The sequence below is a fragment of the Ammospiza nelsoni genome, chromosome 16 (genome assembly GCF_027579445.1).
Source record: "Ammospiza nelsoni isolate bAmmNel1 chromosome 16, bAmmNel1.pri, whole genome shotgun sequence".
Taxonomy (NCBI): Eukaryota; Metazoa; Chordata; class Aves; order Passeriformes; family Passerellidae; genus Ammospiza; species Ammospiza nelsoni.
Window position 1 is genome coordinate 12,444,769 of NC_080648.1, and position 25,649 is coordinate 12,470,417.

The window sequence follows — 25,649 nt, forward strand, 5'->3', positions numbered from 1 at the left end:
CATTTTGGTTATTTTTCAGTGAAACAGAAATTTGCTAAGCCATCCTCCACTGAAATGACATATGTGGTTTTCAAAAGATTTTAAGGAGTCAGTGGCAGCTTGTCACAAACATTTACTCAGAAACTGATTTTTATTTTCTTGATGCCAGTGTTTTTCCTGAGAGTAATGGAAATCTGTAATGAAAGTTTTCTCAAGCCTGCATTGTTTGTTGAAATATGTTGTAAGGAGACCCTGGTGGCATTTCCCCTCTGACTTTTACATTGGACACCACAGATGAAATCTTTGGTCACCAATAGGTTCAGTTAAGGTTAACTTTTAGGTTTTAGTTCTATTTAGTCTGAGTCTGCTGTACCTTGGAGGGTCTGAAGTCACATCATATGAGTCTTTTTTAGAGAGAGGGAGTGGTTTTGCTATTCTACATGGGTGGTTATATATAAAAAGTGTAACATTGGATATTTGATTGATAAACTGAATTTTCAGCTTGATGAGCTGTCACAATGGGGTTTTGAAGCAATGAAGAGCCAAACTAGAAAAAAATCTTGCTGTGTTGCTCTTGGGAGAAACTGCAGGTCTGGTACATGCACAAATTCTGTAGTGAGGGTTTGTGTGTGTGACTCAACAGAGAGAAATGCAATGGCTCAACCACCAGCATTAAGGGAAAACCTTCCTCCTCTTTGATTTAAAAAATTTTAAAGTCAGAGCAGTCATCCATATAAAGTTGCTCAAGAACATAAGGTAACTTTTCGAACTGATGCCAATTTTACATTTGTGAAGTGGGGAGAAAAGTCATTCAGGGCTAAAACATTGCTGGTTTTCAGATTTTACATTTTACAATTATGACTCTGATGTCAGTGTAACATTTCTCAGGGTCTATGTTTCTACATCCTCTGCTGCCTTCAGAACTAGAACTTTTATTTTGAATGTTACCCAGGGAAAGGTTTGTATTGCTTAAAAACTTCAGAAAACTTCTAAGGGTGAGTGAGTGCTAGAAAAGATCTGTACTCCTCTTTGGTAAACTGAAGAGTAGTAATTAGTGGGATAAAGTATCTGAATGTTCTGTTAAATCACAGAATCTGGTAACAGAATCAAGTTATTCCAGCTGGAGTGTATCAAATCCTTCATGTGGTCAACTCCACTACTTGAAATAAGAGCAGAAGGTCAAGTCATTAATTTGTAAATGCTTGTTAATAATTTTTACAACCTTGCACATAATTGAGATGCTTCAGAGCTCATTAAAACTAGCAACAAAAGGGCTGGAAAGAATTCCATCATCTTTCCATTGCTGGCAGCATTTAATTCAATAATGGCATAAAGTCTGTAAATGTAATTAGAAGAATTTGACAGTTTGCTCATGTAAAATTCTTCCCTGCTCTATTGTTCAGCAAAAGGCAATTGGCTGAATGGAATAGACATTTTCTGGTGGGTGGCTGCTTTGGAAAACCACGTGGTGTGGAGAGAGTTAAGGTGAGCTGAGGTGTGGTGGAGGAAACACCTGTGCTCAGAGGCAGCTCTGTGGGAGTGGGTGGTGCTGGGAGAGAGTGTTGGCACAGCTGTACCCAGCACATCAGGCTGGGCTTTGCTCCACAGTCAGCAGCATGAGAGATCAAATAGACCTGCTGGCCACAGTCACAGTTCTGGGCGTCCTGGAGCAAGGTAAATGTCCTTTGTACAATGCCAGTATTCAGCTAATGATGTTAAACTTTGTGGGATGTGGTTCCTGTGTTTTTCTTGGAGCATCTGTGGAGTGAATGTCACTGTTTTCCAACATGGTAAAATGATAGAAATTTTTGGCTGTTAATGGCATGTGTCATGCCTGAGGGTGGTCACTATTTAGCAGGGACTAAAATGATCCTCAAAGCCAGCAAGTAAACTTTTAGACTTAAAGCAATTTCAACGTGATGTCATTAAAGTAAACTAGTTTGTGATTGAATTTTAGCAGGTAATTTGTAACTTGCAGTGGCTGGAGGTAGCCAACATAAAGGCAGGTTAGTAAATGTGCTGGTGAGGAGGTCAGTGTACAGACAGACCTAGTGTGGATGTAGGAAAGAGCCTCGTGCACATGGGTGTTTCTCTGTGACAATATCCATGTTCATAATGCACAGAGCAGATGACAAGATGCACTGAGAGCAGAGTAATTTGGAAACTAAGGCAAGTTCTGGTCAGAAATAGACAGCTCTTCAAAGGAACTCAGTGACTTCTAATTTAAATAGATGCATTGTGTTTAGACCATTTAGAAGGAGCAGCATTGTTAACAAGCTTTGTTTATTTGTGGGTTGTTTGGGCAAAGTTTCTCCCCCTTGAGCTTCAGGATAGTCTCTCCCCTGCCTGGGATGGGGACAGAGGCCCCATTTTAATAAAATCTTCACTGTTCCATAAGGAAAAGTTTGTGGGGTTTGTTATTACTGTATTAATTCACCATACAGCTATCACACCTCTGCTTACAAATGGATGTGAATCCCTGAGCAGCATCATGTGCTTTTAGCTGTCAGGTGATAAATCTCCTAATATAAACATTATTTAAAACAAAATATTCCACTTTAAAAATAGAGCTCAAGACGCTGAATTTTCAGTAATTTCCACTCAATTTACAGACATGCAACTACAAACAGAAGAAACTTTTGTACTATGAATTTTTTTGTTATTAAACTAAGTGGAGGTGGAGCGAGTGTTTAGTGTGGAAAGACAATACGTGAAGAAAACTTGAAATTGAGTTACAGAAATGCTGCTCAGCTCTTTTCCTTTAGGAAACCCTCAGTAGCAAATCCCTAGATAGCCGTTTTGTCTCTAATATTTTTGTTTAATGAGAATTTCAAGTACTTTTTAAAGGTTGCAGCATGAAGCATTTTACTTTGATGGCATACAAGCCAGGTGAGAAGCCAGCAGATAAATAGCTGGCATTGGCACCCTCCTATCTGTTCGATCACCTGAAGTATCCTCATTTATGATCTCTGTGTGGGAAGCCAAGGAGCAAATTGCAAAATACTGTGTATTTCCACCTAGTCCTATGAAATCTGTGTGTCACGGGTTCAGAGCTGCGCAGTGGCTTTCTCTGCATGTTTTGAAAGGACTTTCTGTCGGTGAATTAGAGGTCTGGGATTCACTCTGAGCAGGGGAGCACTGAAGCACAGAGATGGGCTATCCCTACAGACACTCCTCCATCACGTCCTGGAGCAGGAGATGTAATTTAATGGCTGACCTTGGTACAGGGTTGGTTGATTTTTATGTTTCCTTTTGAATTTTCTGGGAGCCTGCAGTTTCTGGGTCCTTTCAAGTAGCTTTCCCCTTTTTAATTTAGTCATTCTCAGTTTAGTGAAACCTTGAGTTTAGCACTCTGTAGATGTGTGCCCCAGCCTTGTGGTGAACATTGTACCACAGAGCAAAATTTTTCTACTCCAGTTTTTTCCTCCAGTCCCTTATTTTACAGCTTCAAAGGAAAGAAAACTTATGCAATGTCACTGTCAGGCCCCAGAGGGCTTGTTTGCCAGGTTCACTCAAATGTGGCAGATAGCAACTGTGATATGGTTTGACAAGTTTGTGTACATAATCAAATAGAGAATGAAGAATATTTCCACTGAAGAGCAAAGTTCAGGGAGAGCTGAGCCCCTAAGCCACGTGGGAATCCACACAGGTGATTAACCTCAAGACATGAATCACAAGAAACAATGCTTTGAAAAGTTCTGCAGGGTAGATTGAACTCTTTTTCTCTAAGAGTCTGTGCTGAGAAGGCTCATGCAGTGTGGGTTTTTTCAACACCTCATTCTGGGAAGTGCTTTTGTGAACTGGTTCTTCACCCTTACACCGGGTTTGGGGAACAGCCAGCTGTTCTTATCTCACCCATCAGTCACAGGAATCCTACCTTGGGAAAGGTGCAAATGACACAAAGCAGGATGAAGAGCGTTGCCCAGTGCAGTTGGGCTAATGCCACAAGCCAGGTCTGCTCATGATGCTGTAACTTCAGCTCAGTCCATTTCTGGAGAGGAGACTGGGATGAAACCCTGAGAGCAGCAGGGAGGAGGGGAGGTAACAGGATGGGTCGTGGTTTCATTTTATTCCCAAAGCTCTCCAGCAGCTGCTGAGTTCCAGTTGTGTGTTACACCCCTCTGGATTCACAGAGGGAACACTGTATCCTGCTGGACCTCTGCAGAAGGGTGACACCCTCACCCATCATCAACCTGCTACAAATGAATCAAAGAGGGTGAAACAAGAATGTTCCCCCCACTTTGCTCTGTCAGCACCTCTTGTCTAGGGTTGGGTGCCTGTGGAAGGTACTAGAACATGCTTAATTGTTCTTATATGTGTTCTGAAAGGAATGACTGTATTTTTGTTAGTAAAACCTTGTGATACACAAGTCACATAGCATCAGATTATTTACATTTCTAATTCCCTTCTACATATGTTCTAATGCTTTTCTGCAGGCACATGTCTTGTCTTTAATCTTGGAACATCTGTCCCTACTTCCCCTTCTCTGTCCTGCTGTTCTGCTTTTATCTTTGTTACAATAGGACAGTCCCCAAGGCAGGCCTTGCACCCTGGCTCCTTGTGTCTCTGGGATGCTCTGGAAATGTTGCTATGTGAGGACTTTGCTCACTCAAGTGTCTCAGTGACACCACCACAGCCACCAAAGTAATTGTTTTTATAATTTAGTTTTCTCCTATATGAAAATAGGAGTTTTCAATAAAGGCAGCAGTGTAGTATTGCACCCAAATAAAACAGAGCATCAGCAATTTCCTGTGGGAGTAGGAGCTTTCAATAAATAGTGAAACACTCCAAATCTTCATGTTAGCAAGTTTTCATTGTTTTGAAGTGACTTTCCATGTCCTTTACAAATGTACAAAGGACTGATGTAGCAGACACTGAGTCAGTGCCTTGGCTCGAATGTGGCACAGGCTGATAGCAGGCATGGGCAGCACCTCTGCTCCTTGACAGCCTTGGGGCTGTCCTGCAGGGGTGAAGAGCAAGAAATAATCACCCTCTTCCTCATTTCCTTTTATTGCCATAATTAAGAGCATCTCTAATTGACTGTCCCAGTGCTTGACAGTGTGAATGCTGCTCTGTGACATGGGCTGTACTTTGCACCCACTGGGAATAGCAGAAAGTGTTGCACATCATTCCCATCAGGCTGGCTGAGGGTGCACAAGTACCCTAAAGACGAAGTGCAAGATTAAGAGGTAATTCTGTGACTCAGTGTGGATGTGGTAAGGTTTTATTGTGTGTTTGATCTGCCAGGGAGCAGCACTGAGGGCTCTGCTGGGTGTGAGATGATGCAAAGTGTCATCCAGCACTGGCACTCAGCTGGGATAACCAAACCTGAATTTAAAGCATGAGAGTGAAATAAATGGCACATTTATTACAAGTCATGTGTGGCAGCCCTGGACTGGGGACCTAGATCATATCAGCTCTTTCATTCTAACCACTTGCTTGATTCCAAGCCAGGTAACACTTGGCTAAATAAACACTGCTGCTCTGTTACCACTCCTGTGTTCTGTTTTCAGCCTATTTTGCAATGCAGGTGATCTACGCCCGTCGGAAGTACAAGGTTTCCCCTCCTGAAACCACAGGGCACCCTGAATTTGAGCGGACCTTCAGAGCTCAGTAAGATTTTGACTTTTTGTGGTGACTTTGTCTAGATAAGACTTGAGTCAGCTGTCACTGTTGGAAGAGACTGGTTTCCCTCCATCACCTTTCCACTTACTGCTACTGTTATTATTATTTTTCAGTGCTTTGTGTGCAAAGGTCTGCGTTTTGATTTGGAGCACTTTGGCTGGGGTGTTTCTGTCCATCCATGATAATTCTCCTTCTGGCATTGTGAGGCAGCCAAATTACAAATTAGTGGCCGTATGGAGGAGGTGCAGAGCATTCACAATTAGAATCATTAAATTTAATATTACCATTGGCTCCAAATGGTGAGAGCAGCCAAAGCTTTATTAATAACCTGATATTTTCTTGTAATGTTTTGCTGTTGAATTGAAGCAAAGGGCCTTGCTGGCAGAACCAGCTACAAGGGCATTTTAATTTTTTCCCTTTCAGAAGCCATTGTACTGTGAGAATCAGCACTCGTGGGCCCCTGCTGAGGGCTGTTTCTTTTTGCTCTGTTCCTATGGAGAGAGCAATGCTGGAGCTAAACTGGAAACGTTCACAGATCCCTTCAGCTTCCAGCAAGCACCAGATTCCATCTTTCATCTCAGTCGTTCTGTTTTGTGAGCCATTGAAAGGAATTGGCTGGAGCTGGTGTGAAGGGTAATTCCAGCCCGGCACTAAATCCCGAACAAAGCAGCTGCATTCCCTGCCAGCACACAGGAAACGTTTGTGGAGTGACAAAAACACCAGCTCCAGTCCTTCTGTGGGACCATGGAGGGCCAGCCTGCCTGGAGACATCAGCCTCTGCGAGCTGGGGAGCTGCTGATGTGGCTTGTAATTAAATACTTAACTATTAAATGCATGTTAACCAAGTCATGCCATAGGCTGTGGTAGGGAAGGTGACCTCGGGGAGTTTGGACTTGAAATGTTGCTTCTTTGTGGGTTTGTCTTCTCTTTTCCCTGTGGAGGAGTATACAAATGAATAATTTGATATATTGAAAAAAATATATATGGGAAAAAGTGGTATTGATGCATTACTCACTTGAAACCTGGCAGCCTCCCCTCACTGAGGCTCAAACTGCATTTACAGAACAAGGTTCTTCAGACTTTTTCCAGCTCCCAGTCTGGCTCCATTCTCCAAAGGTTTGTATATTTTTGGCCAACATTAAGATTAAATTGCCTAGGGAATGGTAAAATGTGGGAGAAGCAAAACCAATGTCTTTAATAGCACAGCTCCTACTCTTGCAGAAAATCTGTACGTTTGTCACCAAAGGATAAAGAAGGAAAACTTGGCTGTAGATCTGATCACCTCCTGCTGAATTTTATCTGAGAGAAGGCTCCTTCTTGGTGTGTGACTTGTGTGACCCAAATTTGGGCTGTGTTCACCCAAGGGGAAGAGAAAGCTCCTTAAATACTGACAAGGCTCTCCCCAGCAGCTCTCTGGGACAGGGCTCTTTGAGGGTCCAGCAGAGACAAATCTCCATCTCAGCCATAGCTTGTCGTTCCAGGGCCATGTGAATGCAGGAGAGGTGAATGCTGTGTGGTGTTTGGCTGCTTTTTTCTCTATAATACAGATATTGGGTGTGCTTGATCACAGAAAAGGCTCCTTTCCCACAGCACAGGGATGGTTCTCATCAGCTCTTTTAGTTTGCTCCAATGTGAGTTTCTAATTCCCTTCTCCAGCCTTGGCTAGCCAGGCTCTGCTGTTCAAGGAGGCAGTTTTAACTCTCATCTCTGGTTCTCACCAGGGCAAACTGCTCAGAGTACTTCCCAATCTTCATTTCCCTCCTCTGGGTTGCTGGAATCTTCTTCCATCAAGGTAAGAGGGATATGGGGGGGGAACTCCAACTCAAACCATGTGAACAAATCAAAAAATCTCAGCCCCAATTTAAATCCCATTGTGACTCAGGCATTCTCTCTGTGCCTGTGAGGCTTTTGTTCATGGAAAGCAAATTTCCCTTTTAGCTGGATTGACCAAGAAGTGCCTCAGCTCCAGCTGGGAGCAGCTGAGCCCACTCCTGCCTGGAGGAGGAAGCTCTGGCAGCCCTTGCTCCTCTGCTGGAGCCTGGCTGTCCCCTCATGCTGCTTCTCCTGGACAAGGTCAGGCTGTCCCAGGGTCCCAGGGTGGCAGCAGCTGAGGCAGAGCTATGTCACAACAAGAAACCATAACCCAAACATTTACTCATCCACTGTCCATCCCTACCAAGTGAGCTCAGGGGATTTGGTTGCTGCAACCATTTAGTTGTGAGGAGAAACCACATAAGGGAGCACTGCCAACCCCAGTCCCAGGGCAACTCTGTGGGGCAGAGAAGTTCATCCCTCACAAAAAGGGAAGGAAGAAAACTCATTTAAACTCCCACCACAATGGTTTATAGCCAAACCACTCTGTGTTTGGTTTTCTGGTCATGCCCCATCTGCTGGGGGGCTGTGCTGGAATGCAGTGTCAGGGATCCTGAGCCCAGCAGAGCTCAGCTCCCCTGTCCCTGTCCCAGGTGTGACTGCAGTGTGTGGGCTGCTCTACCTCTACACCCGCCTCAGGTACTTCCAGGGCTACGCCGGGGCTGCACGGGGACGGTAAGGACCTGACAGGACCACGGCAAACCCCAAACCTGCCCAGGGAGCCTGGGGGCAGGAGCTGACCCTGGAACAGGCTCCCTCCCTCTGGCTGGGACTGCAGGCAGATTGTCACCTCCTCCGCCTCCTCCCCTCCTGCCCCAAGTGCTGGTGGCTGTGTCACCTCTGACTGTCCCAAAGGAGGGGTGGGGACAGCCCTGCCACAGTGCCCTGGCCGGGCTGGCAGTGCCTGATGGTGTTTTCTCCCCCCCCAGGTTGGGACCACTGTATGCCAGTGCCTGGCTGCTCTGGGTGCTGCTGGGGCTGGCACTGGCTGGGCTCCTGGCACACTTCCTGAGGCCCAGATCCTCCACATGGATGGCAGCACTGGTGTGGCCTCTCCAGCTCCATGGAGCCTGGTGAGAGGAGCCACAGCTCCCCCAAACCCACTGTTTGCCCCCAGCACAGGGGAACCAGTCATGTGGCACCATCTGAGGGAGAATATTTCCCTGGCTCTGCATTCCCTGCAGAAAGGAGATGGATGCTGGCACTCCTCTGCTCTTCAGAGATAATTTCCCTTCTAGAAAGCAAATGCTTTCCAGCCCCTGCCCCTGCTGAGGAGCTTCACTGCTGGGCTTTGTAGCACTGTCTGCTCTAAAATGCCTCTGGCTCTGCCTCATGGAGCACAGATTGACCCACATGCTGTCGTCTCTCCTCCTTACTGCTGTAATGATCTATGTTGAAGAATCACACCGTGGATATAAAAAATAAATTCTTTTTCTCACTAGAAATCACCTGTGATTGTCAAAGGCACTCAGACACTGGTGTGAGAACATCGGAGTTGGGGACTGGGTTTCATAGGAAAAGCTGCTGTGATTAAATGAAAATGATGGGTAAGCTTGCCTAAAACCACATCCAAATATTGGGAGAAAAGCCTGACCCTAGCCTAGTACTAAAGTCTGTTTGGCATTGATTAAATGACCTTTACTTTAACCCAGCTTCACTTATCACCAACTCTGCAAAAGGACTTTGCCCTCCCTAGATTCCACCCTCCACTGTGAACTTGGGGTTCACAGGTGCCTAAAGCAGCCCTGCTGCAAGTGACTCTCACTACTGCACCAAAGGTTTAAATTTAGCTTTTATTACAGTGCACGTTGTTTTATATATTTATATAGAGAGATGTACTTGAAAAATCAAATGTATCCAATAATAAAAAATACAGAACATTAAAGTAGTATAATGCATTCCAGTGTATAGCTGAAAGGACATTGGGATTTACACTAATCCCTACTATTTTTGAACTGGGCTACCTCTGCTTTTTTTTTTTCCGTCCCCAAAAAACCCACATCAATCAATAACTGAATTAGTTATTTAAAAGACAGTTTCTGCACTCAATCTCAAGGCATGAAGACACTGGAGACTTCACTGTGAGTTAAGGGGCTGTGTTCAATGCTGGCAGGCACAGTGTGGCATATTTTATTTTTTTGTTTTCCCTGCCATAATCATAGCTCCAACCCCTTTGGATTCATTCCTCCTCTGCTGAAGGAGGGTCAGTCTTTGCCCTCACTTAATCCTCAGCCGTGGCCAGGACTGCTGCCTGGGAGAGGGCAAGGCAGAGCTCGGGCCCTGCCGCCTCCATCCCAGCGTGCCAGTGGGGTCAGCTGGCAGGACTCAGTGTGACCTGCTCTGTCCCCAAACACAGCCAAAGGTCTGAGCCCTGTCTGGGGCTGAAGGTGCTCTTTGTCCCCACGCTGGCTAAAGCTCATCCCGACCCCAAACTGTCCCGTGTCCGTGTGTCCGAGCAGCAGCAGCACCCCGAGGGAGCGGAGCAAAGCCCCCCCTCTGCACAGGGGTTTGGGTTCTGCTTTCTGCTCCTCTTCAGGAGGAGTCAATGCCCGTCCTGGCCCCGCTGGGGATGCACAGCAGCAGCAGCTCTGCCGGCCCTGCACTGTCCTGGTCCGGGCGAGGCGCCGCGGGGAGGAGGGAGCGGGAGGGAGGGAGCAGGACCAGGGATCCACGAGGGTTCCGTTCTGCCCCATGCCTGTTTCACTCTGCTTTTTTGATAAAAATCTGAAAGAAGAGCGGGATGGGATCAGAGCGATGAGCAGGGCAGGGCTGGGGAGGTGCTGGGGGAGCTCGGCTTACCTCGCTCAGGATGATCCACACCGGGGAGTCGGTCTGGATGGACAGCCTGATGGCCTCCAGGGGCCCAAAGGATGGGTCCACCTCACCCTCTGCGACGCCCTTGGAGAACGAGCCTGGTGGGGAGAGCACGTGGCTGCCACAGGGATGGTGCTCTGGCATTGCCCCTCCACCTCCCCTCTCCCCCAGGGCACCACCAACAGCCCCAGCAGCTCCTGCCTGCAGCACCCAACACCAAACGGGCTAAAAACCAGCAGTGTGGATGGAACACAGTGCAAAATGCCACACTTTGGAGAACACAAATCAGGTAAACAAAACAAAATGTATTGGGAATATCTGCAAATATCATATATATCAAATAACATATCATTGCTGTGCAAAAGGGGACAGAGAGGCCTGACATACTTTTTGGTTTTGATTATTTTTTTTTGAAAATGCAACTGGGAGAAACCAGCCGGCATGCAGAGGAATGAGAAAATGGCAAAACACTGCATGTGTCAGGAAATTTTTCTCTTATTTGTCTATTAAAAAAAACATGAAATCTTAGCAGGGACACCAGGGCTATTACGCACTGGCAGCTCTCAGGAGGCTGCAATTGCTTGTTCTTGTCCAAGGGCAGGGCAAGCACTAAAACAAGCTCAGGTGGTAAGAGACGAGGTCTGACTTGCAAGTGGTGTGAGTACAGAGATGGCAAAACTGCCCATGGTGGAGGTTTTTAACCCCAAGGTAATCAAACAAATAATCAGCATCATTTGGTCCTGGCTCTGAGCAGAACTGGCAGAAATGCAGGACTGAAAATAATCTGAGGGGGACAACCTGGCCTGAGAGCAAGGGCAGTGGAGGAGAGGAGACAATGATAAATCTCGGCTCCTGGCAAGCAGAAATTACTCTCTGCCAAGCAAACAGCTCTAAGGTTCTTGACTGACATGCAGGTGAGGACATGGGCTGTGTTATCAAAGCCAGCAGGCACTTTCCCACCCCACTCCCCCTGTACCTATCTGGACGTAGCCATCCGCTGTCCTGCGGTATTTGACAGCTGTGCCTCTTCCCTCCTGCAAGGCTTCCTTATCTGACTGTAGACTCTGCAGAAGAAGAGGAATTTTTTGCAAGACCAGAGGCAAGAGTCACCCAAAAGCCCCAAGGAAAAGCAGCAATCCCAGAGCTGTTCTTGCCAGCAAACCCTGGCATCTCATCCCACACCTGGCACCCTGAGACACATGCCCAAAACAAGAGGACATTTGCAGTCCTCACGCTGCTCTTTCCACTGCACCATTCTGGCTTCATCCCACCCACTGGAGCATCCCCAGGCAGGGATGGCTCACACAGCCGTGCTCAGCAAAGCACCCAGCTCCCGAGGTGGCATCACACCAGGCATGACCCTCTGGCTCCCTGCCAGCACCTGTAAGAGGCACTCAAATCTCATAAAAATTTTCCTGATGGCTCTAAGCAGTTCCCTCCTCTCAAAGCTCTTTTGCTTCCCACTCCACCCTCACCTCAAATCTCAATCAAACACTTACATCAAATGGCAGCACCTCCACAGTTGTGTTGAAGAGTTTGTCTTCTGGGTGCTCGATGTTCCCGCTGCGGAAGAAGAACCTGTGACAGGGACCAAACCCACAGAAAGGCACACTGAGCCAGGGGGCACACGATGGCTTTCACCCCACCTGAATCATCAAACAGCTCAACCTAACATGCACCTTCCCAAAGAGCCCACAGCACGATTTGGCAGGAGACCTTCTGTGCCAGATCAGCTAAACCATGGACTGCTCACCAGTGCAGGAAAGCAAAGGGCTCTGGCAAAGGTGGCCCCACTGAGAAAGGGTCAAATTATCCTCCCCTGGAAGAGCACCGCTCCCTCCTCCTGGGCAGCCAAGCAGGAGAAAGGCAAGAAATTTGATTTAAATTGCCAGAAGAGCCAAAGTCAAGCGTCTCCACATGCTCTGGGCTGCCCCCACACCCCGCTGACCCCTCGAGCACTGGCCTTTCAATTCGGAGTGGTTTGAAGAATCTGAAGCGGATGAAGTCGCCGGCAGTGGGAGTGAAGGCCCAGAAGAAGTCCTCCCGCAGGTAAGCCTTCTCCAGGGTGAAGTGCTGGTAGGTTTTCAGGCTGGTGCTCACCTCAGCAGGAGGGTTGACATGCTCTTTCCGCAGTGCATGTTTTCCAAAGTCCTTGTCCTTGAAAGGGCACAAAGTAAAAGGGCAGAGAAGGGCCAGGAGCTGCTCTGGCCCGTGAGGAACCAGGGCCCCAGCTACAAGGCACTGCAAATTAAAATTTTGTGAAAGGATGAAAGATGGAAGTAATTTTGGCAAGGCACCAGGCAGGGGAATGTGTGACTGGATCCCAGACACTCCTTCAGGAGAGGCAGCTCAGAGAAACACCCCTGCTCTGTGCTCTGATCCAGCACACCATGGAGCCTTTCAATGTCCAAATGTCCCTGAACGCCTGTCCATGCCCCAGGAGCTCTGGAAACAGTCTCTACACTTGAGGAGAAAGCAGCTGGGAGGCTGACAATAGCATAAAATGACTGGATTACATGGCCTGACAGCACTGCACTGTGATACAAACTGGATTATACCATCCATTTCCCTGGGGATCACACAGACAGCACAGCCCAGGGATATCTGTCCATGGATTCTGCACTTGTACTTGTGGGAAGCTGCATTTTGTTCATGTTTAAATACACCTCACCAATTCCAGCTCTTATACAGTGAGTTTTAATTTGCCTATCACCAAATCCCAGGAATATGAAGTGGAGTGAGAAGGAAGTCAGACCAACCCAGGAGCCATCTCTCTAAGGTTTTTTTAGTAGATTCTTCGAAGTCATTTGCCTGGACCATGGCCTGGCACTCAGGATGGGTGGCCAGGACTGGTACCAAGGCTTATAATCTTGCAGTGACTCTTGGTGCATGTCACTGCCATTCTGAGGAGCAGCAGCTGCCTGAGCTCACTGTAATTCGGAATAAAACACAACCACTTCACAGAAATCCAGCTGCCACCAGCTGCTGTCACAGATGTCCCCACCCAAAAGCAGCCAGTTCCTGGGCGTCTGCAGGCCAGGCCACCTGCAGCTTGGACAGAGAGCTGGTACCCACCTTCAGCTTCTGTATCTTCCCAGCCAAGGAGGAGTGGGTTCCCACGTGCTGGAAGAGCGAGGGCTTGAAGCGGATCCTCAGGTTTGCCTTCTGCCTGTCGCAGTGTTTCTGAAACGAGACAGTGCCCCAGGCTCCAACCTCTGCAGGCCACTGGGGCCCACAGAGCCATGGACAAAGGGCACAAGGAGTGACAGACAAGTCCTCCATCTCTATGCCCTTCTGTGGTATTTAGGCTCTAATCTGGCAAGAGGGCTTTTAACCACGCTCTGGAGAAACCAGACTGTGACTCTGAGCCCCTCAACCCCCAGGCTCTGCTGGGCAGGGTCCAGGTTTAAATGCCAAATTTCTGCTTGCCAAGCACAGCTTCAGCAAATCCCCTCTGTGCTGTCAGGGAGGAACAGCCAGAGAACTGAGTTTCCTTTGCCCCTTGGCTTATTGGGAAAGCCTTTTTCCTACAACTCAGAGCTTGGAATCCCTGATGTCTGAAGGTACAACAATCCTGGGATGACTCAGAGTGAACAGGTACCAAGTGTGGGCTCTCTCTGGATGGGCAGTTCCCAGTTTGCTGGCAGGAGTTGTGAGCAGATGTACAGCACGTGCCATCGTCTGAGCTGCTGGGCTGTTTCACGCCTATCCACCACATAAATAAACTTGGAGATGCAACTGTGATCCTGGCAGTGATTTACCATGGAGTAGAGGGAGAGAGACGATGGAGAGGGAATACAGGACAAAAAGGAAAATCACTTGAGAGCGTGGGGAGATGAGAATTCACATTTTAAAATAGCTCAGTTCTCTCAGTTTGGGGGAGAAGGACAAAAATACAGGTTAAAAGCTGTATGGAGAGGGTATTTGTTCTCCATCTTTGGCTTTTTCCAAGAAAAGAAATGCATGCACATCCCTAATGCCATCTGCTCTTGCAGCCTCCCACCTGGCAGTGGCTGCCTGGAACAGACTGGGTGCCACACCAGGCCCCGCCATGGGCCAGGAGCTGGGAAATTCCAGGCATGACCCCTGCGAGCTGCAAAAGAGATAATCCCCTAATCCAGCTCACGTTACATTAGAAAATTAAAACTAGCCATGCTAATGGGACAGACCTACTCACTGCCAGCAACTGTGGATGCAACTCCATCATGGCTAGCTCACTCTGGATGGGGAGAGGAGGAGGAAGGGGAATGGAGGCAGCTACAGCATCTCCTGATTTATCCTTCTCCCCTTTTCCTGCACTCCTAAAGAAACGTTTCCTGAAAGCAGCCTTGTCACGGACAAGCCAGGAGGAGGAACAGCTCAGTTGGTGGTAAGAAGGTCATCCTTTCACACAGGTCTACCCCAGGTAAATCTAAAATTAGTTAAAAAAGAAAGAGCAGAATATGCCCAGAGCAGGCAAAGCACTTACCAAAAGCTCAGGTCAAACAAACTTTCAATCAAAAAGACAAATCCTCCCCGCTACCAATTTGATTTTGCACAGTGGGATTTACAAGAGAAAGTCATGTTTGAAAGGGCGCTGTGCAGAGTTAATCATGCAAACAGTGGGGGAAAGGAGCCAGAAATCCACATGGAAAGTAGGTTAATTTTTAAAAAGGCAACATGTTTAAGAGGTTTGTGATTTCCCCTGAGAAAACCTTGGTTCCATCAGGTAGGAAAAGATGAGCACAGATGAGTTAAGGAGAAGATGATCCAGCGCAGCAGGATCTGCATTTAATCAGTGCTCAAGCTGAGGATTTTGAAGGTGGGGGCACAGAGAGCAGCATCATTCCCAGCTCCATCCCAGCATCCCACCCATCCAGCTTTACCCACAGCTGTGCAGACTGTGGGGCTGTCAGTCAGTCCTGGGGAGTGCTCTGTCCCAGCTGAGCACATGGCCTGAACTGCCAGGAGGATTCAGGGGACATCATCTGAGACTGGTCCTGCTGCACAAGGGGCACTGGAGCCAATGCCATGTCCTGTGCCAGGGATCAGGCCAAATTAAACCACACCCTTGCCCCAGTTCTGCAGAGCTCTGAGGATGGTCCACCCCCCCAGCACATAAATACAATACTAATTTCCACTTGCTCTGGCATTTATCACCACAACATGGTTGTCACCATGAAGTTTGTTCTAAGCCACTGACTGAGCTCTGCACAGCAACTCTGCTGCTTGTTCTCTACTGGGGAGGAGGGCAAGCAAGCATTTGTAAATACAGTATGTTCAGAGAGAAGACAGGAGAGTATCTGGTGCTGAGCTCATCTTACATCTGCTGCCACAGACACTCCTCCTCTGCCCTTCCCACTCGCTTTAGCCCCTTGCTGCTGGAGTTCAAACACAATCTTCACAGGGCACAGGGGCTTTTGGCTCTGCAAATGGAATGGCAGCACAAAAGCAGAGCCCATTTCACCTCTCTGCACCCTCCTGGAAACCCTGACAAGAGCTTTGTGTGATCTGCCTTCATTCTGGCAGACTGTGCAAGGAGGGTTTGCTCTGGGGTGAGCTCTCTGGGCAGTCTCCCTGTGTGCTCCAGGCAGGTACAGCCCAGGGATCCAGAGTCAAAGGGTCACTCTGGGGTTGCAGTCAGCGAGTGGGAAATGGCTTCAGGGAGAGAAGCACAGAATGCAAAACAACACAGAAGGATGGGGAATGACTCCTGTCCTCGAGGGCTGCAGGAGGAATACCCTATTAGTGCTTAGATGCAGAAATGATGCCTTTCCTGGCAGCTACAAAAGCCTGAACTCCCAGGTCTCCACTTTCACAGTCCACAAGGACACCCTGCAGCACGCTCCACAGGGATGGCAGGGCTCGGTGCAAAGTCAGTTAGCACCAGAGCTCACAGAAAAGATCCTCTGGAGGCACAGCCAAGTGTACATTTGCCCACACACAACAGAACATTTCCCTTCAACAGAGGCTGTTTACGTACTGCATCTTTCTCAGGGTTGCAGACTTTCACCCAGAGGATGTGATCCAGCAGCCAGTCAATGGGTTTGTCCTTATAGAACATCAGGATGAACTCCACAATTAAGCTCAGATCCAGAGACTTGAACATTTTTCCTAGAGCACAAAGAGAGAGAGAGGAGCTATGGTATGAAATGGTCTAGAATCAGAGCTGGGAATGTAAAAAATGGGAGACTGGCCTGTGGGGGTTAGCTGTGTCTATCTGTGTAAAGGAAACAACACGTGGCTCCTGTTTATGTACCAGCACTGCTGACATTGCTAATACAGTTCCGGATTTAATATTTGTTGCAGAATTAGAAAGCATTAGAGTCTCACAGGTCACAACAGTATCAAAAGGTCTAAAACTCTCCCATTCAGTAAAGAGAAACAAGGATGAAAAATGCAGCCAGCTGCAGGACAGACCATTTCCTGCCCTGAGAACTACAAGTTTTAAGCCAATCAAACCAGTATCCAAAATAACAGATCAAGCTGCTACTGCAACCATGTACTGCTGTTCCCAAAATAGTTCTGGGCTGATGCAAACTTCCTTTTGCACACTCTTAGGCAAATCCAGATCCCATCCAGCCTAAAAGCTACTGGCCCTATCTAAGCTGTTTGGCTGTTGGCTGGGCCACTCACCAGGTTTATTTTTACTTAAAGTGAGCATCAGCAGTACCAGCTGTGAGGATCTTTCTCCCCTGTACAAACACAAGGGTCACTGCAAAAATAGGAGGGGATCAAGTCCAAGTATTTTACCATCTTGTGGGGACAATTTCTTGGGCCAAGAATGCAGTGCTGGCAAGAGCAAGCAGGCTCTTGTGCCTTGTGCCTGATAGGACTGGGGTGAGTGTGGGAGGACGTTACCAATGAACCCCAGCTGAGAGAACTCCAGGATCATCCACTCTTCAGAGGGCTGCTGCAAGGCAAAGTTCTTCATCGTGCTGAGATAGTTTGGTTTGGCCACAATGTCATCCTCCAGCTGCAAGACAAAAGGGCACAGTGCCAATGTCCCATCCAGGTCCCAGGAACCTCTCTCTATGCAGAGCAATCACACCATAGACCAGAGGAAAGCTTTGGCACAGACACAGTTTATTCTGGAAGGTGCTCCAAGCACTTTCTTTTCACTCAGTCTAACAGGTAATAGAAACGAGGACTTCTGCCTTTCCTTAGAGGGAGATTTCCAAGTCTAAAAGTATTTTAAAAACCCAGCTTTTGAACCTATGTGGTTAAAACCTTCTCCCACTCTGCTGCATCACAGAATTGGATATGCTCTTTGCTCTCTCTCAGCTGGTACAAGCCAGTACAGTGAACTCACAGGTACATCCATCTTCCCTCCAGCACCAGCACCAAACCCACCTGCACATAATAAATGCCTTTGGACTGGGCATACATCATTAAAAAGCAGTAGTCCAGGTTCTGCTTTGTCCTCCACCTGCAAAGACAAAGACAATGGGAGCATCAGTGTCTGCTGGGATGGTGGCTGCTCCAGGAGCCTGCCCAGGCTGGGCTGGAGATGGGAAGGTGGCACAGCCCTGGAATGGCCTCTCCCTTTGGTCCCTGGTCAGCTAAGAGTCACTGGAAATCTCAAGGACTTCTGAAATGAAGATAATTTGGTTAAAATGAGCTCCTCACTTTGTGATGGAAACACCACAACGCTTTTGCCAAGCCTGACAAAGCTGGTGCCAGTTCATCCCCCTGTCACCAAATTGTGTCCTTCCAGATCTTGGATAGTTCAAGTTTAAAGTCTTTGTCTGGCCCTACAGAAGAGCTTTCCCTGCTGGAGTCGGAGAGAAACTTGCTATAGCTCCTTAATTCAGGGCTTGATTGTTTGTAAGGTCACTCATTCTTACCTGACTCTTTCCTTGGGGTCTCCAAAGGATTCCCGCAGGTGGGAGAAATCAGGATAGAAATGTGGAGATGGGGAAATTACCTCCAGGAGACCTGAGTGTATTTCCTTCGGGAATCTGAGGGAGAGAAGCAGCAGTAAACAAATACCCCATGTCTGACACAACATTTCTTAGACCAAATCACTGAGCCAAAGAACCAAACAAAAAACACAGGTATAACTTCTCTGGTGTCTAGTGCACTTTCAGGCCTCATCAGAAGACATCAGCAGGGGCTTGGCATGGACTTTTTAAGTTGTCTTCTACCTCCCACAGTCTCTAATAGCTCCATGTGCATATGCTCCCCACCAGCATCCTCCTCCCTCCTGCACACACACACAGGTCAGCTTTAAAGACCAGCCCTGAGCACCATGTACTCTTTACAGGATTAAATGACCTCCGAACTGGTTCAGCAAAGAAAGGACTTGGCACTACAGGCATTTAGAGATTTTCCAAATGCATTAGTAATTAAAATTAATTTTGCCGAGGTTGTGCTATACATTTCTGCTAAGTTCCTTAAAACACTGCTGTGCTGTAGTTCAGAGAGCCAGCAGGAAGTCTACCTAGCTCTCTTATGCTGATAAAATCAGCATCTACTTTTCTTATAATGTGGCTAAGAAACCTTTAAAGAGTTGAACTCCAACAGAAAATAATGTCACCCATCTGAGAAGCAGGCACCTACATCAGCCTTGCAAGCAATACCCCAGAACTGCTCTAACTGTGAGAGATAAGCAGGAAAACCAGTTATTTTTACCCTGCCTTTTCGAGAACATTTGGTGCAAGGCTGATTTCCTTTGTGCAGAGCCTGGAGGACGGGAGATGGGGCAAAGGGAGACAAAGCAGCGACACTGCCAAAAACTTCTCACTCCTTTTTCCCTTCCTTATTCCTTCCTTGGGACTGGCAGGTCTTTCAGCTAACATTTTCAAATCGTCCCTTCTCCAGGCAGCAGTGAAAGAGCAGCTTCTCACTGAGCTGACAAAACATTGCAGCAAAGCAGCAGCAGCTTCCTCCCTCCTGCGAGAGAAGCCCAGCCTGCCCTGGCCCCACACCACCTCAATTCTATTAGGAAGAAAAATAATTTCAGTGGCTCAGGGAGGGGCAGGAGGCACTGGAGAGGGGGATGATGAGAAATCAAGTCATTAAGCCAATTAAAGTTTCAGGACTTGTAGGCAGAGGCACTCTCCGCAGCAGCGCCCGGTAATTTCATCAGGAGCCATCGGACAATCAGTCCATTATCCCGCGGCGAGCGCGTCCTGCTGCCCGCGGGCTCAGGAGGGGAGCCCTGCCAGCTCCCGCACCGCAAGATGGAGGGCTCTGTTCCAGCTCCTCTGCCAGTGCCCGGGAGCACAGGGCAGGTCCCAGCCCCCGAGCTGCCACCATTGGCTCGGGGACAAGGGGCGCTGCCGGGATGCGCTCGCTGCCCTTTCTCTTCTCCGTGCGGCCGCTGCGATCCCTTGGCAAGGAGCAGCCGCAGGAGCCGGACCGGAGCCACCGCCCCTTCCCCACCACCTCTTCTCTCCCTTTGCCTCCCAGCTCTGGTGCCGTGAGCGCCTGGAGCGGCTCACGGTTAATAATTGTTAATAATTGTTAATAATCCATCACCAGCTTCTGCTCAAACAGCCACAGCCCAAGCTGCAAAAGCCACTGAGGCTGCAGGACATAAAAAGCAGCCAGCACCAGAGACAAATGTAACTAGAGCCTGGAACAAGGGGAAAACAAACAGGCTGGAGTGGGAAGAAAGATGGATCACGGATTTTAAAGCAAAATAAGGCAGGAGCATTCGTGTGTGCTTACTACACTGCCCAGACTGCACAGAGCAAGTACAGGGCTGCAGCAGACTCTGAAAAACTGCCAGGATAGCTGTAAATCTAAACAATCCATCTCCTCACAATGCCCCAGGGCAGAAGGAGCAAAACAGAGCGAAATGACCATGTGTGTTAAATACTTCGAGCACAAAGCAGCCTCCTGGAAGCTACATACGGGATGCATTTCAGAACAAGCAGAAAGTGGAAGCAGCATTAGCAAAGACAGCACAAAGTCTAAAAAGAGGAAACAACCCCAAGCAACAACAAAAAAATACAAAAGGGAAGCAGAAAAGTGTGTTTCTCCTTAAGGAAGCTGTTCCCTGGCCTTGCTGCAGGCACAGGCTGTACACTGAAGCTACTTGGAAGTGCTTACAAGTTTTTGATATTTTCTGCCACTCCGGCTGTGTACTGTGGATCCGTCTGAAAACAAAAGAAAAGCAGTGTTAGACCCCTCAGCCTCAGTCTGTGTCCCCCACGGCTCAGAAATCTTCTTCAACACACCCCAGGGTACTGTCAGCACATCTGCATCATCTTTATTCACCTTCATGTCTCCTTTTATCCAGCTTTACTGCTCTCACGCTGGCAGGCTCCCAGGAGCCCTCCTCTGTGGTCAGTGTTAACCAAAGGCATCACACACCAAAATCCATCCCAAAGGACACAAGACCCTGCACATCTTTCCCATGTGCTCTCCTGGCACTTCTGTCCCTGCCAGCACCAAGTGTTTGCACAAGTTTTAACCCCTGGGTTATTTATTTTTTCCCTACACACGCTGGCTTGCATCCAAGAGAATATTCTTGGCAGAGAATCCTCTGTACCCTTTGGTTAAAAAGAGGGGTCTATTTATAACTTTTTCATTTCAGGTTAATTTTGACGCTTTTCTCCCTAAAGCCCCAGTTTGTTCCCACAATCAGTGTGGCAACCCACAACATTTGGGAGACAAAAGTGGCCAGAGCTGCTCGCTGCTGTCTGCGGGTGAGGTACAGGGACAGGCAATGGACAGAAACCATCTGCACAATGACAGGGAAACAAAACCCCTGAACAAAGGGCAGGGACCCAGGAGCAGAATCTGTTCCTTTTGCTGGTGGTGGCACTGGTTTGAGCAGCAATAGGGACCATGAGGCTGCACGTCCTGGGGGGATCTGCCAGGGCAGCACTACCGAAGTCGGGAGCAGCTGCTGCCGGGCGAGGTGAGAATGAGACACCAGGATGTGTGTCACAGGCTGAGCACAGCACTTCTGTGCTGGCACACAGACAAGGGAGGGTTTTCTCGAGAGGAAAAGGTCCCTTTCCTAAACAGGGCTTGGAGTCCTAGTGCTGGACTGATTTCTTACTTCAGCATGCCAAGAAAACAGCAATAGAAAAAACAAAAGCAGGAAAGATGCTCCTGGCCTTGGCAGGAACATGCAGCTCCACTCCAAGTGTCTGAAGCAGTGGGTTGGTGACAGCCAAGCCAGCCATCTCACCCCAGGGCTCCCCTCAGGCAGCCAAGGAAGCCCCTGCTTCCCCAGGCAGCCCAGCCACTGTGGGTGACACCTGCAGTGGCCAGCAGTGACACTTGGGAATGAGAAGTCCCTATCTCAGAAAGGACACTCAGTTGCTGCACTCGTGCTGAGTCTCCAAATTACTCAGCATTTGCTTCAGGTTCCACCCTCTCCTCTATTCACTCTTTATCCCAAGAAGCTCTTTCAAGTGCAGGTACATGGAGAAACACTTTGGGAAGAGGCAGAGCAGGCACAGCAGTGGCAGACACTTCCACAGAAGGATGTTGTGCAGCTCCAAGACCAAACTTGGCCAAAGGAATCTGCAACAACTGAATCCGAAAATCAGGAGCTGCCATCACAGCAGGCACCTTGTTTTTAAGCCAACTAAAGTAGTATTACTGTAGTACAAAACAGGAGCTGGTCTGGGTCTCAAAACCTCTCAGGCTTCAATTTACCCACTGCAAAAACAGCCACCAAACTTGTCCTGGCTCCAAGGGAGACAAATGACAGCCAGGACCAAATTCTGTCCTGGGCCCTTGGGCTGCACCCATCTGTGCACACCTTCTCTCTGTACAAAATACCAGCCAGAGCCCTGAAGGCCAAATGCTACTCAAAATGTCAAATTATGGGCAAACAGGCAGCAAACCCAGACATTCATCTTTGTTCCGCTCCCAGTAACAGGCTACTGAGGTTTATCTTTCTCACTGGATTTCTGGAAATTAAGACAAATGCACTTCAGGCTCAAGAAAATAATCCTGAGAGGAAAGCCATGGAGAAAAATAACCACCTAAACCCATAGATAAAAGCAGCTCTTGTGGATTAATGTATCAAGGCTTTTTAGCCCTTGGATTCAGCAACTGACTCCGGGCTCCAGGCACCAATACCAAGAGGCATATCAGTCTCAACCCCAAATTACCAGCTCTTGGGTTTCAAGAGGGGTTTAGTGCTGTGTTAATGTGTTACAGGTATGTGAAGAAACAGAGCTGCTGCAGGAGCAGGTCTGAGAGCTCTCCTGCTCATGGGGCTGCTCCAGCTCATTTTGTGGATATCCATTCAATTGCCCTGCAGGAGGCATCATGGTTTAGGTGAGCTGTGCCACACCTGTAGCTGCTAACAGGACATGTTTGCCTGTTCACATCCTGATCCTCTCTGGCCCAACCAGCATCTCATTTTGGGCAAGACACACCTGCCAATCCCACTGGATGGCAGCCCAAGGCCAGGCTTATCTACCCAGCAAGTGGCAGAGCTGGCGTCCGGGTGGGCAGCACCCTGTTTGGCACAAAGCCTGACAGACAGTGGGATGGGGGCAGGGAAAGGGGGCAAACTGGCAAAGCTGTGTCTTACCTCAGCAATGAGGACAACGATGACAGAATCCTCCTTCTCCTGCTGAGTGAGCTCTGAGATGAGGGAGTTGAGGGTGTCGGTGAGGTAGGAATGCACCTCCCGCTTCACGCTGGGGATTCCCATCACGACGGACACTGTCCAGGGCCACGGAGAGATTTTAGAGAAGGGGCTGTGGTGGACTTTGCTCTGCTCCCATGACAGTCACCTGGCCAGTGCCAGGCTCTGCCATTAAAAACCAGCAGTGAGCAGCAGGTTGGTGGGTTCCTGGGCTATGCAGGGCTCCCACACTCCTGTCCTCAGCCCAGTGCCAGCAGCACTCATTGTGCTGGGCTGGCAGGGCAGCCATGGGCACTCAGATAAGCTCTGCTTTTTGTCCCTGAAAGAATGATCTCTAAGGAAACACCACAAATCCCTCCCCCTCCCAGGGGCCTTTTCAACTTGTGAACAGCAACTTGAAGACCACCTCTTGCTCTCCAAACCCCTCCCATGGCCAAAAGCACTCCAGTTTAGCAGGTGCAAGTCAGGCGTTTGGCGTTGGGTTGGGATTTGGGAGCAGGGGGAATCATGAAGTAACCAAAGCCCTGCTACCAATGGGATTTGTCTCCTTAGTTTGATTACAGTCTCCATGAAGCACCCTACAAACTATGCTTTCATCTGAAGCCCTTCCAGGCAAAGTCTAGAGCACTCTGGATATGGAAAGCAGCAAACAACACCTGGCAGAAGCATCAAGAACATTTTAGGGCCAGTCAAGAGCACAGACAGCACTACCCTGTAGACTTGCAGGCGTGACATGGCTCACCCACCCCACATGTCACCATAACCAAGGAAGCTTGCATGATGCATGCAGCCCTTCCTCCAGTCCTGCTGGTTTCTGTGCCACAGGCAGGCCCGGAGGAAAGGGGAGGGACAGGCACCAAGGTGAGGAAGAGCACCAGAAGCAGCACTAATTCCCATTTACCTCCAGTGCGCCCCTGTCCCACATGCACGGCTGGCTGCAGACTGTTCTCCTTTGACAGCAAATGTGGCAAATGATGGAAGATGGTGGGAAGGTGCAGCACATTCTTGTTGGTGATATTCCACAGTTTTAACTTGGTTTCGTCTTAAAAAGGAAAAGGGAATCAATTGCAAGGCATGGTAGGTAGGAAGAGACTGCAAGGCAAAAAGCCTTTTTACAGCAGCCTGGCCACCCGAGACTACTGCTGGGTTATAAAAAATCAGGCCAACCTTTAACATGCTACCACAAACCCAATTAAAGTTCAGCAGAAGCCAGGAGGGCCTTAAAGAAGTCCCAAAATATTTGGGAAGGAGAGGGGAGAATGAAGATAAAATGAAGGTCAAATCAGATCTTTCTGTTGAGATCCAATTTTCTTCAACCGAGCAACTTAAAAAAAAAAACAAAGAACAAATAAATTGGTGAGGGGTGCTCAGCCAGCCTAACTCCTTCCTCCCCCCTCTCTTTGGATACCCATTTTCCATATGGGTTGAATACAGCCATAGGAAACAGAGTGTATGACTTGCAAGGGAGAAAAAAAAGCTTGTAAGCAAGCAAATTGGCAAATATCCTCGGCAGAGGCAAATCCGTGTTTAATGATGCTTATGCACCTCTAATTAAACAGGAGTTTAAGAGCTCTCAAGTCTCTTTGAACTCCACAATTTGCTCGTGCTGGGGGAGAGAAGAGCAGGTCCTGCCCGCAGCCCTGCGCACACACACACCTCTCTACCTCCTCATCAGAAACAGCTCCAACACAGCCCCAGATGCTCAAGGCCTGTTTATTCACCAGATAAGCTGCTCCAGGTCCGGTTTATGTCCCTCAGGGCCTGCTTCTCCGACAGGGCTCTCTTGATCTCCTCCAGGACCAGGTTGAGCTCCTTGGAGCGCTTCAGGCTCTCCTGCTCGGCCGTGTGCAGCCGGTCCCTGAGCGCCAGGAACTCTCGCTGGTAGATGTCCACAACGTCACCTGAGGATGGAGAAGAGGGAGAAGCTCAGTCCTCTGTGCTCAGAAGGATTTCACTCATACCTCCCTTGCCTCCTCAGTCCTTAAATTATGGATTTAGGGAGCTGTGATCCAGCACGCACCCATTGGCAACAGGGTCACGGGGAGGGGAGTTTAAGTTCAGAACTTCAATAATAAAGCTACTTCCATTTTTCCTCTTTCAGTTTGGGTTTCTGGGTCATGTAGAAATAGAATCATAGAACAGTTTGGGCTGGAAAAAACCTCTAAGATCATTGAGTCCAACCATTAACCCAGCAATGCCACGACCACCACTAAACCACGTTCCCAAGTGCCACATCTACACATCTTTTACATCTCTTCAGGGATGGTGATTCCACCTCTTTCCTGGGCACCTTGTGTGAATGATTGGCTGGTTTCACCTGAAGGATTTTTTCCTAATATCCAATCTATCTTTTTCTACAGGTTGAACCTTCCCCAGCTTGTTTTCCCTTCTTTGGACACACAAATACAACCAGCCCTAGTGATGGAAAGAGAGATGTTGGTAAGGGGTTATGCTGCCCTGCAGTGAGACAAGGGTGCAGACAGCACCTCCTCCGGATTTGGAAGAGAACCCCAAATTTTAACAGCCAAAAGAGATTTCGGGACTCTAACCTCTCCAAAACACATCAGGATAAAGAAAATCACATAGCAACAACTGCCTGGATGCTTATATGAATTCAAGTATTTGGGCACACACCTTTAGGATGCATCATAAATGTATAAAAAACCCCTTCTGCTAGGGTAACAGAGCTTTTTGTTTTGAAACAACATCTTATCCCATGCTCTGTAAACAGAGCAATAAAACTATCAAGAGCTTTCAGTCAGAACTAACTATACAACAGCTGGGAGTGGAATCAGTGAGCCACTAATGAACC

The 25,649-nt window shown here is 48.2% G+C and overlaps 2 protein-coding genes across 3 annotated transcripts in view; one reads left to right on the forward strand and one right to left on the reverse strand.

Annotated features, from left to right (window-relative positions):
* Window positions 1-1,595: 1,595 nt before the first annotated feature.
* On the forward strand, window positions 1,596-8,857 carry LOC132080544 (leukotriene C4 synthase-like). Its single transcript, XM_059483758.1, has 5 exons — window positions 1,596-1,653; window positions 5,493-5,592; window positions 7,326-7,396; window positions 8,070-8,151; window positions 8,406-8,857. The coding sequence occupies exons 1-5, from the start codon at window positions 1,596-1,598 to the stop codon at window positions 8,551-8,553; spliced, it is 459 nt and encodes a 152-aa protein (XP_059339741.1). The 3' UTR covers window positions 8,554-8,857.
* Window positions 8,858-9,250: 393 nt separating this feature from the next.
* The window catches only part of MGAT4B (alpha-1,3-mannosyl-glycoprotein 4-beta-N-acetylglucosaminyltransferase B), a 50,494-nt gene continuing 34,095 nt past the window's right edge, over window positions 9,251-25,649 (reverse strand). For both annotated transcript variants that reach the window (XM_059483811.1, XM_059483812.1), the window contains exons 2-15: window positions 24,559-24,738; window positions 23,739-23,879; window positions 22,781-22,914; window positions 20,329-20,375; window positions 18,117-18,230; window positions 17,623-17,698; window positions 17,131-17,245; window positions 16,253-16,383; window positions 13,366-13,473; window positions 12,254-12,447; window positions 11,790-11,868; window positions 11,267-11,354; window positions 10,276-10,388; window positions 9,251-10,200 (exon numbers count right to left, since the gene is read on the reverse strand). In XM_059483811.1, the coding sequence (XP_059339794.1) occupies window positions 10,177-10,200; window positions 10,276-10,388; window positions 11,267-11,354; window positions 11,790-11,868; window positions 12,254-12,447; window positions 13,366-13,473; window positions 16,253-16,383; window positions 17,131-17,245; window positions 17,623-17,698; window positions 18,117-18,230; window positions 20,329-20,375; window positions 22,781-22,914; window positions 23,739-23,879; window positions 24,559-24,738 (1,544 nt within the window). In that variant the 3' untranslated portion in view covers window positions 9,251-10,176. The remainder of the gene's footprint in view (window positions 10,201-10,275; window positions 10,389-11,266; window positions 11,355-11,789; window positions 11,869-12,253; window positions 12,448-13,365; window positions 13,474-16,252; window positions 16,384-17,130; window positions 17,246-17,622; window positions 17,699-18,116; window positions 18,231-20,328; window positions 20,376-22,780; window positions 22,915-23,738; window positions 23,880-24,558; window positions 24,739-25,649) is intronic.

Excerpts from the sequence above, each read along its gene's own strand:
- LOC132080544 (XM_059483758.1), top strand. The coding sequence starts at position 1,596 with ATGAGAGATCAAATAGACCTGCTGGCCACAGTCACAGTTCTGGGCGTC. Across the intron at positions 5,593-7,325 it reads GAGCGGACCTTCAGAGCTCA|GGCAAACTGCTCAGAGTACT; the intron begins GTAAGATTTTGA and ends GGTTCTCACCAG. Across the intron at positions 7,397-8,069 it reads TGGAATCTTCTTCCATCAAG|GTGTGACTGCAGTGTGTGGG; the intron begins GTAAGAGGGATA and ends TCCCTGTCCCAG.